Source organism: Corvus brachyrhynchos, unplaced genomic scaffold (genome assembly GCF_000691975.1).
Source record: "Corvus brachyrhynchos isolate BGI_N302 unplaced genomic scaffold, ASM69197v1 scaffold309, whole genome shotgun sequence".
Lineage (NCBI taxonomy): Eukaryota > Metazoa > Chordata > Aves > Passeriformes > Corvidae > Corvus > Corvus brachyrhynchos.
Window position 1 is genome coordinate 1,628,724 of NW_008240227.1, and position 11,397 is coordinate 1,640,120.

Below are 11,397 nucleotides of genomic sequence, written 5' to 3' on the forward strand. Positions count from 1 at the left end.
CCCGCTTCTCTGCGAGGGGGACGAGCCTGGTCCGGCCCCTGCCCGCGGAAACAGCGCGGGGGACGCGCCCCATTCAGCCCGGGCAGCGCTGCCTTTATTGCCTTTATTCAGTCCAGTGTCACCCTCAGCACCTCAGCGGCCACGGACCTACGGGGCAGGTGCGTGGTGCATGTACGCCTGGGCAGTCTCAAACCACGTCTTCTCCACAGCTTCCTGGCCCACTTCGAACATTGTCATCAAATGTTTCCAACCAGTTTTGGCTGTGATTGTGAGGTACTCCTTGTTTTCCGGGTACAGCAGAGCCGTGTGGGCAGCAATGACGAGGGACTGTGCAAACCTCCCGCTCACCAGGAGGAAGAGGGCACCTCTCTCCTCGACGGTGAGTGGCACAACACTCTCAAACCCTGCGAGAACATGTCCCCCAACGCTCAGAGGGTCTGGGCTCTCAATCATCATGTACATGATGGCTATCGCAACCTCAAACACGTAATACCCATAACTCATGTCGCTGAAGTCCAGGATGCCAGACACTCTGTACTGGGGATTCTCCAGGGAAGCAGAACTAGAGTCTACTAGAATGTTGTGGTCATTAAGGTCGCCGTGATTGATACCTAAACACAGAAGAAATAGAAAAAGTATTTAATAATTATTAAACAGCTGAAACAGCTTTGAGAAGATGCACATCAAACTAACACTCGAGTACAAAACCACACTAGTCCCTTGCAGCATCAAGTGCTGCCTTTCACACCTTTACTGCTTCCCATGAACCTCCACTGCACTGCCAGATGACTGACAGCAATGGGTAAGAGGGAGTGTTACAAGATCTCACTCCAGGCTGGTGTGACCTGCAATACACTACGTGTTTGCAAATGCACAATAGTAGTTTCCAACTGTAGAACTGTCACATCATCATCATCAGTATCAATGTCAATTGAATTCCAAAAATATGATTAAGTACTTATATGGGCCTTTTTTACAGTAGTACTGTATTCCATATATATTTAGAAAGCTGATATAACAGCATGAAAATCATAGCCTTAAGTGGGAGGAAACTCATCAGAAACAAAGAATTGATCCTGACTAGACGGAACATTCCTCTTGGCTTACTCTGTGCTGTGCACATTCAGCACAATATTTGTCCAAGTCTAAGCTAGGGAAAAGAGATATACTTTGTTTGCCATTTTTGTTTTCCTTTTCCACAGACCTAAACTCCTGTAAGAAATTTCTGTGTCTCAGTTCAACATAATTACAATAAGAATAAAATACTCACAGGCTCGGAAACTGCTTAGCTTGGGTATTACTTTGCCTTTAAACTGCTCAATAACTTGCTCCACCACTGCACGGTATTTGTTCTGGCCCAAGGCATAAATGTACTGATCTAGAAGAGGAACATTTGCCAGGTTCCAAATGAACTGACCTCGATGCAGACTTTTGACTGATGGGTGCTGGAATTTCTTTGGAAAAAGCACACAATAATGTAGGCCATAAGAAAAAAATGCTGACTTCATGATTAAAGGGCTTGATTCAAAACCCCTATTAATTATAACAGGTTTCTAATAAGACTGAGAAACACTATGACTTGGACTATTGCTTTAATAGTAAAGAGTAAAAAATAACCTGAAGAATGATTAAGGCAAGCATCTTAGTATCTACATACAGCCTGAATGGCTTTTTCCCCATGTTTTAGGTACAAAGGTTATCTTAAGTAATTTGTCACTTTAATAATCTAAAATTGCTGTTGACTGTCCATAGGGTGACATTATGTGGCAACTTTGAGCCTCTGCCAAGGTCAGAGTCCCCCTCTGGCAGAGCTCAGCCTGCATAGCTGGTGCTGCAGAAAGCTCTGGGAGCACCAGAGACAGAAAACCTGCCAGTGTGCTGGGAACAGGCATACTCTGTGCTTTTAAAGGTGAGACCTTTGGGGGACAAGCCTTAGGAACAGCTGGTGTGTGAAAAATCCTGAGCACAGTAGTTTATGGAGACACTGACCATGGCTTTATTCTTATGGAAATTTGCCTTTGTACATCCAGGTTTCGATACTTTAAACAAACAAGGTCCTTGACCTTTCTCTCACTAGCAAATGGAAGAGATGGTTTGGAAAGTGACATTCAGAGGGGAAAAGCATCTCTCCCACTGCACATCCCATGCTTATCTTGGACTCCTCAGATGCTTATTAAGGTTACCTCTGGGCCAGATTTGATCAGTGCATAGGGCAAATAAAAAAAAGCTTCCCACAAGAGTAGCTGGCTTCCTTTTAAGAAAAAACCCAAAAACTATGCTTGTAATTAAGGCTCTTAAAGATCACTAAATGGTAGTCAAAAGTGGACAGCGTATGAACAGGTGAAGAACAAGATTGAGCCTAAACCACCTTGGTGGATGATAATCCATATGTTAAGGGAATAAAGAGCCTTTTCCATCAGAATTGCTTCTCATTAACTACTTCCTCCTTGGCAGGACGAGTCACAGGCATATTTTGAGACTTATTTTAATTATAAGAGTGTGACCAGTGTGTAAGAAGGCAACAGTAAGTTATCTTCCCCAACTGAAAAATGCTCCTGTAATTTAAGAATATGGTTAGTAAAACTGGCAATTCACATTTCATAACTGTCTGAAGCTGGTAGCCAGAACATGAGAAGAAAAGGTTAATGAAAGGTTAATAAATAATGTGAGTTCTTTCATGCATCAAACTTAATTACTGGCTGATTGATCAGCCTTATTGTCCCATATAACTGCAGAGTAAAGACAGAACTTATTTTGCACTAAAACTATTTAAGTGGAAGCAATGCAAATGAGAAGTGTCACAGATCCCTGTTTGTTGGCACAGCTGGCACTGTAGGGAGGGTACCAGCTGCTACCAATGTGAAATGGTCACATTGCTAATGATGAGGAGAAAGTCAACAAGTCAAAAGGAATTCAAAGTAATAGATCAGCCAGCTGTGCACTATGCAAAAATCCTTTAAAACAAGCTTGGCATTCTTCTAATACAAGATCCCTAGGGTTCATTCTCCTCTATTTGCCAGGTTTGAAACACTAACAGGTGAGCTTTGCATAAGTAAAAAGAACTCCTTATCTCTCTGTGGTACAAAAATGCATTGGAGAAGGATCATCAGTACCAAGTCACTTGCCATGTACTTGGAGAAAGGCTTTAAGTAGCAGCCAGCTCGGAGGCTGGCACCTGAGCCATGAATCAAACTGACATCTGCAGTCACCAACTTGCATTGTGCAGGTCAGAAAAGCAGGCAGCAAGCACGTGAGCAAATACTGAAGAGACATTGATTAAGAGAGAAGTCTGAGGCTGAAGCATGAGAACTCACCTCTGAGAGCACTTTATCCACCCTGGCAGCAAGCTTCCCGATCTCATACAGAATCTGAGCATTGGTAGCAATTTTTGCTACTGGTGTACCTGGCAGGTAAGTCAGCAGTCTGACCATGTACTTCTTGCTCCCAGGTCTAGTATCTGACAAGGACACATGCAGTCAGTCACTCCGATATGTGCTATTGAGTATTAATTAATGCAAGAGGCAAAAAACGTTTATCCCAGTATAGAAGTTGTCAGATGTAGCTCATAAAACAGATTTCATGCAAAGATTTGATTTACCAGAATGTTGTATAATAATGTACAAATCTTAACACACTTACAAAATCTATGCTGGATCTTTAGTTCTTGTGCTTGGACCCAACTCAGCACTAGGCAGGGTTCCTACAGTGCCCGCGCACACCCACGTAAAGTTTTGCAGCAGAACAGGTCTCAGGAATCCCAAATGTTGTATGGAAGTTACAGTGACAGTAAAAGCTAAATGCCAACACAATTTTTCTTCCAAACACTTAAAGCAATTTACTCTGGCTTCAGAGATGGGCTAGAACTGTATTTTACACCACTCTGCAGGCAAATAATTTCGAGCACCATGTAGTCAATGAAGCGTTTTTTAACATTTCTTGTGCATGGACACAGACATCAGATAAATGTTTTCTCCAATTTGTTAAACTGAAGTGTTTTCCTAGTTAATTATTACTCTCTCTGAGTTGCTTTGCTTCTGGTATTTTAAGTTTGGACTATTATGGCTGGAACACAGGTCACCTGATATATATCCCTACTATTGAAACACAAGCCTAGAGTTTCCCTTTAGCACAAACATGGTGTGCCATATAGCAAGCTACTGCCGAGCTAAGGGTGAGAGTGGGCACCTGCTCTCAGGTGCCCACTCTCAAAGGTGCCCACAATGGCTCACCTCCCGACTCCAGAGACATTATGTTACCATCTTTTGTGAGATAAGGAGTAGCTGAAGGAAAGCCTTCAGCACTGAGAAACATCATGGCCTGGGTCTGCGCTTCAATGAGGTCAGGCTCCTGGCTGTCTTCTGAATTGGTGATTTTGAGGACATACTCATCAGCACCTTCAGCTGAGACACGCACATGGAAGTTCTGATCATCATAGCTGGGAAGTGGCCTGACCCAAGATACCTTCAATCCAAACACCCTGTCAACCAATTCAGCTGCCTCTTTCTCACCAATTGTTGGTTTGGTCAAGGTCTGGGGTTGACAATCATTTCCAGAAGACATTGTGTCTCTAGGAGAAAAAGAAAAGCTGGATGATCTGATCTGTAATCTGACATCAGAAGCAGTAATCACTGCAAAAAAATACATTCAGCTACTGGAGAAGAGTTTCCCACATTTATTAAACAAGTAAAGAAAACCAACCCCCCTTGCCAGCTCGGGTTTCTTACATCGTAGCTTATGAACTACTTAGGCTGCAGCCACTCCAAAGAAAGACTGTTAGAGAGATGCACTCAGTCTGTTCAGAAGAGCAGGCATGAAAAGCTTATTAACCAAGCTTTTATTATCTCATTTCTAGCAGCAGCCTAACCTGGTATTGTTGATAGGTAGGAATGACTCCCTAAGGAACAGAGTTGCTGAATCCCTGATCAGGAAGTCTTCAATTCGTGCCTGCAAAAGGCAAAAAGTACTTTAGTAAATCATAACGTTAAAGCAGATTAAATCTTTCCGCTTGGTCACGGCCTTCCACATTCCTACGCTAAGAAAGGCAGCACAAACCTGCAGACGCTCGCTCGTCTCCCGCCCGCCCAGCTGCAGGAATCTCGAGCCTCCCCAGACGAGCAACCCTTGGACTCGGCGGGAGGTTCTCGGCCGGAGCGCCTTGCGTTCAGCGGAACGCGGGGCTGCGCCCGCCCTTGCCCACCCCGAGCGCGGGCAGGGAGGGCCCAGCGCTGCAGCCGAGCCCGGCCGGAGCCTCCCCGCGGCGCGGGAGCGCTACCCCATGGCACGGGCTTTGTTTTTCAACAGCACGAGAGGGAAGGAAAGCTACGACTTCCTGTTACAAAGGCAGAAGAACACTTAAAAAACCCTGCGCCCACAGCGAGCAGGAGGGAAGACATCCGTTTTATTCTTTTGTTTAAACCCTTTTATCAGCACACCAGATAAAAATCTCTGCCAAATGCTTAGCCTGAAGACCACATCTATAAATATATGTAACAAACCTGAAGCATCTTGCTCAGGACGTCCTTTAGACTGTCTCACAAATCAGACTGGGACAATGGATCCAGTCCTAGAAAACTTTACACTTAATGAAAATAATGACAAACTTCAAGATTAATATAGAAATCTCTTCTGAAACTCCGAATGAATAAAAGAAGTAATCTGTCATAGTTGACGTTCTGCTATGACAGAATTAGGAACCTGAACAAAAAGGAATTTAGGAAAGGCATGCTGAAAAAAACCCAAAACCATCTCCCCCCCCAACAGCACCCTAAAGCATCTTGGGTTTAGGTAAATCAGTTAAGAATCTTCTATAACAAAATTTTAGTATTGTTTGTAATATTATGGACACAAAATTAAAAACATTATTTTAAGCAAGTAGGGAATTTAGAAAAGAGAAACTATTTCCCCAAGGAACATTTTTTTCCCTCCAATTTCAGAACAGATATTACTAAAAGTAATCAACCAACTCTTCTCTCTAGAAATCACAAAATTAAGGTTTTTTCAAAAAGAAAAGAGCTCTGTAAAATATTTAGGGTTCCCTCTCTTGGTTTCTGAGGCCCTGAAGCTTTAGCTCATTGGAACAAAATTGATTCAGTGGGGAAGCATTCTTGCTGTGCTTTAACATAGTTGGTTACAGAAATGTACTCCTGCTCTCTGCAAACAAAATTACAATGCACTTTGCAGACCTCTTTACTCTTGCTTCAGTTGGCAGACTAGAGTGCCAAAACTGAAGACCTATCTCTGCTTCTCCTGTCTGCCTGCTACGCTGGGGGAAGCCCACTGTGGTTGTGAGCCAAGGCAGAGGTTGAAGGTTGTACTTTGGCCTGTCTTATTATCTGTAGAAAGATAGACTTGAATAATTTAGCATCCATGAGATGAACTCCAGTCTAATGCCTGTGCTGAAAGTGAGGGTTGAAGTAGGTTAGTGTTGGACATCCCCAAATCTGAGGATCTTGTCATAGCTGTAACCTTGGCCAACAGCTTGCTTTAATACAGGATTTCATCTAGATTCTAAATTAGACATTTTTCAGAAGGGAAAGAAAAAGTTATTCAAAAAGCATTTGATATAACATCCAGACTGGTGTCTGGAGCACAGCTAATCCAGAGAACATCCTTCTACATCAGCTAAGCATGCTTTGCGAGCCCACCTCAAATACTCCTAACAAGAAAATGAAACAGGCATAATTATATGATATATAATATTACCCCTTTCTTTATTCACCCTGCCCCTTCACACACAGTACCATTTAAAGTGTATTCCATACTATCTATTCAAAATAGACAGTAACATATAAGAACTGTGATACAATTTTCTTTATTAAAAATAATTTACAGCATTGGTAACATTTTATGCACAATTTTCATCAATTGAACTTAAGATATATCTATACAATACTTACTGAACTTAAAACTTACACTATTCTGTTGGCTTTAAACATCAGACAATGATTTGCAGTTGCTTAAATATGATTAATATACATAGCTTCTTGTCCTTATATTTAGGTGTAAAATGTATAAACATCAACACTATCCCAAAGCTTTGTAGTTTGGGATGGGGAGGAAGAGGGAAGCAAGAAGAGAAAACATTTACAAAAATTTCAACATGATTCTCCCCCCAAATCCAAATCAAGAGAGGTCTAGGTTAAATACATTTAACACACTGAGTCACTTCTCAAACAAGGACATGTCCTCCTATGTTTTAGGATACTGAAGAGAGGTCTAACTGAACGGCGTTCGGTGTGTGAGCACAGCAATCCTGACTGTCCCCTGCCCTGCCCCTGCCAGAGGGCTCCTGTCACTCCTGCCCACCTAAGGCTCTCAGAGTCCTAGCAGTGTGTCCAAAGTTAAATGTCTTCCCTTTGCTGCTGGGCTCTTGAGGTGCACTTTGTACAGGGGAGAGGGAACAGGGCTGTTCCCACGGATCACAAGCCAGTGCAGTTCCCCACCACTGAGCAGATGGTATGTGGGCAGTGCTATCCCACACAGCACCCCCACACCACAAGGTAGGGTAGGAGTCAGCCTGCGCACCTCGGAGATGCCACTGACTTGGGCTTGTTTAGAGCTGGACCTGCTGCAGCAACAATAGGAACCTCCAGCTGAGCAGCCCCCGTGCCCAAGCACTGCTCAGAACTGCTCTCTCATGGACATAAGACTCCATAGAGCAGCAGAATTAAAGTAGCTGCTAAGGTAATGAAGCCCCCTGTGTCTCTAAAAAGAGCTGACTTGCTTTACTGGTGACAACTTGCAGGTAAGTCGCATGCCTTGAAATTGCACTTCACCTCATCGGTCTGCCTTGACATGGCTTGGATCCCTGTCTCCTGAAACATGGAGAGAGGGCAGGGGGCTGTGTTCCCTTCAAGCATTAGTAGTTACACAGTTATAAATAGCCATGGAGTTGCAGTTTTATTATCTGCACGAGGCATCATTATGTACTAGCACTAAATTCCCTTTTTTTCCCCAAACACTTGTTTTCTTGAACTAAATCAAGAATATACCTTCAAGCTGGGATAAAACAGCAATCAGACACTGTTGTACAAGAAGTAAGATCTGCTCAGTCAGTCTGAATAGAATTAATGGAAGTGTACCACCGAACAGGAACTCATTCAGCATTCAGTTGAATATAATATTCAAAACCGCATTGACTTATCCCCCTTAGAAGTGGTAGGAGTCACCGGAATGGTTTTCATCTCACCTAAAATAAAACCACATCAAACTAGTGAAATATAAAAACGGATTATACAGAAGTTAAAACTTTAGTGAACTTTGTCTAACGAAACAGAAAAATATGTATCAAACTTATGTCAATCAAATTAGTTTGGCCTTTGAACTGTCAAAAATACATTGTATTGATATAATTATGCAAGAGGTTTTGGGGCTTTTTTTTAAGGAATGTCAAACATACTATTTAAAGATTTGAACAGCGCATCTGTTAGTTTACAAGTCAGCTATCTTAGTGTCTGGTTATAAATGAAAAGCACATGTAAATAAAGCTAATATAGTCCTCTTGAATGTTTTGATATTTAAGACAACATTTATCAAGAACAAAAAATCTTAAAGCAAAATCTTGACAATTTATAGGTAAGTATTGCAGTTTTGTTCTCCAGCAGAAATTAATCTCTACACAAACTGTAAGTGGAGTTATGAAGCTTTTCAAGACACAGGAGCACAGGAAGAGCCTGCTGGAGCTGCAGACTCACTTGCACAGCTCAGACACCACCAGAGCTCAGTGCAGTGGGAACACAAGCCATTCTGCAGGAACTCTGCATCTCCTGCCAATACGAACTATGGAACAGGGGCTTTACCCTCAGCGTGCTGACAATTCCATCCACAGCTACTGCAGTGCCATAAGAGAAAGGTTTGTTCAGTACTCTGGGCTATTCCTCAGAATGGGACACTTTGTAAGAGCTGGGAACTGCCAGCACATGAGGAAGCATTAAAAGGCAGTATGGCGACCTGGCTGGCTCTTGAACATCTGACAAGTGTAACATTAGACATAGGTTGTATTTAAAGCAGAGGAATTTAAACAACCCTAGTAAATGTTTTAAAAGGTTGTTAAAGGTTAAAACATTATGGGGAGGTACTTTGTCTAACGATATTGCAGAGAGCACAATAAAAATAGATGTCATAAATGAGAAAGTGCACCCTTTGAAGCAGATGTGACAAACTTCAGTTGAAGGGCATGAAGAAACATGGCTTAACCTGCATGAATGAAACAACTGTGAGATTTTTTTTTAATGCAGAAATGTTTCCCATATTTCTAGGCACACAGTGTTTCATATATTTCATAGCTTGAGGAGTTTAAATCTGGATCCAGATGAAATATAATCCCGTAACAAAGGTAAGGAAGTCATCATCTGTGATACAGGATACCATGGGCCTCATGGGGACTGCTTTTGTTCAGCCCATAACCTAAAGAATTCGAAAACTCAGTATCTTTTCTAAGTTCTGGATGAGGAAAAAAAAATTAATGTTTGGCCTTTAAGATTCTATGCCATCTGCTACTCTTAAACCAACAAACAGCAGTACGCAGATTTACAGGTGCAAAAACTGAGTGGAAACAACTGCAGAAAATCTTCTTACATAATAATCTTCAGCACAATCAGTTTCAATTTCGCATAGTTTATTTACAAAATGGTCTGATAAAACATCCCCTCCATACTTACAGCTCTCTTGTCACAATACACATGTTGATTTTAGCAATGTTTAATAGCACCATTAGAATATTATTTAAAATCAGAAAGGATCTCGTTGCAGTTACAATGATTCACAATCTTTTACATCCATGGACGAAGTAACTTTGAGCACACTAGGACTGTTTGCAGTTCCACGGTACAGATTCCTGGGTTCACACAAGGCATTTGCTGAGTTACCAGTTATGCAGGGTACCCAGAGAGTCAGTAGCTACTATAAGAATCTTCGAGCCACAAAGTTTAGACTTCCACCATTCTTGTATAAAGTTATCTCCATATTGTTTTCAAACAAGGCAATCACGCTGAATACTTTTCCAGTGCTTGTCTTCAAAAGAAAAGCAAAAAAGAGAAACCAATTAAGCTTTGCTTTCACTTCCCCTTACTTATTCTCAGTCAACATTCTAACCCCAAGTTTTGTTGAACACAAGCAAATGTGACATGCCTCTACAGCCCCAAGCCTGCTGGGGCTGGATGGAAGGAAGGCTTGTTTTAGGGCACAGTTTAGATGCAGCTGTGAGCAGGCCAGGGGCCTGTTGGTAACCAAAAACCACCATGTCCCTAAGATGGCACCAATTGTGTTACGGGCTTGTTTACAGAAAATGGAGAGCTGAAGCCTCTCTCAAATCATCACACCTATGAGAGACAAACTCAATTCCACCCTAATACTGAGCCCATGAGGGGCAAAATACCACTCTGATCAAAAATATTAGGCTGCATACAAAGTTGTGTACGAAGAACATGTGTACATGTACTTTGGGAAACTCCAACTGCCATGACAAACTTCAGGTAGGACTATAAGCTTACCTTCCAAGAGAATTAAATTTTGTTTTTTCCTGCTTTGCTTCCTATCATCAGAATTAACTTCTCTTTCTCTGTTTTTAATCATCAGAACATTCAATAGAGAAATTAAAAATATTGCAAAGATACCTTAATATCCAAAGTCATTCTGGGCAACAGCTCTGGAGGGAACAATATAGAAAATTGCTCTCTTCCAGTGAGTCCCAAAGTACTTGGATTTTCCCCAGGATGAAACTGAAGTGGAGCGATGCCAATTCCAATCAGCTGACTCCTATGAACCTTCTCATAGCTCTCAGCTAGGACAGCTTTAACACCCTGTGAAAATGCAAGCAGAGTGAAACACAGAAGTAACCTTTGAACAGAGATTATGTCCAACATCTCGCAATTCAAACTCAAGAGTAAAGAGAGTGCTTTGCACAGAGTCCTTTAAGTACCCTGGTAACATCTTTTTAGCTTTCCAGGTAGATGGAAGCAAACAAGCCAGAGCAGGCCCATGCAGTGTGAAACAGTTTGTTACAGACAGTGGCCATGCTGGAGTTAACAGGACATGAATCAATGGCTGACTCGGAATACATTCTCAATATAAGTGGAAATTAGTCTCCAACAGTGAGATACTGATCACCCCATGGAGACCAAACAGAGGCCAGCATAGACAAATGCCTGATTTGTCTCAGTCTGGTATTCAAGACAGTAAATTACATAATGAGGAAATTCAGATTTATCCTGACTAGTGATTCTCCCCCATGAAGATTCTAACAAAGAAATTATACAATGTGTTTTTAGGTATTTCTAGAAGAAACAAAATCACCCCCAAACCCAAACAAACCAGCAGTACCAGTAAAAAAGGCCCTTTTGCAGCCCAGTCTCTTGAGCTACCCAGTCCATACTTCTTTCCTGCTTGAAAAATTACAGG

The 11,397-nt window shown here is 41.9% G+C and overlaps 2 protein-coding genes across 2 annotated transcripts in view; both read right to left on the minus strand.

The window, feature by feature from the left end:
* Positions 1-72: 72 nt before the first annotated feature.
* Positions 73-5,300, minus strand: HYKK (hydroxylysine kinase). The gene is made up of 6 exons (XM_008641962.2): positions 5,053-5,300; positions 4,865-4,944; positions 4,230-4,567; positions 3,315-3,457; positions 1,271-1,454; positions 73-611 (listed from the first exon to the last, which is right to left on the minus strand). The coding sequence occupies exons 3-6, from the start codon at positions 4,558-4,560 to the stop codon at positions 148-150; spliced, it is 1,122 nt and encodes a 373-aa protein (XP_008640184.1). The 5' UTR covers positions 4,561-4,567; positions 4,865-4,944; positions 5,053-5,300; the 3' UTR covers positions 73-147.
* Positions 5,301-6,795: 1,495 nt separating this feature from the next.
* Positions 6,796-11,397, minus strand: part of IREB2 (iron responsive element binding protein 2) — a 22,801-nt gene continuing 18,199 nt past the window's right edge. The window contains exons 20-22 of the mRNA XM_017745187.1: positions 11,320-11,397; positions 10,614-10,799; positions 6,796-10,011 (exon numbers count right to left, since the gene is read on the minus strand). Coding sequence (XP_017600676.1) covers positions 9,901-10,011; positions 10,614-10,799; positions 11,320-11,397 — 375 coding nt within the window. The 3' untranslated portion in view covers positions 6,796-9,900. The remainder of the gene's footprint in view (positions 10,012-10,613; positions 10,800-11,319) is intronic.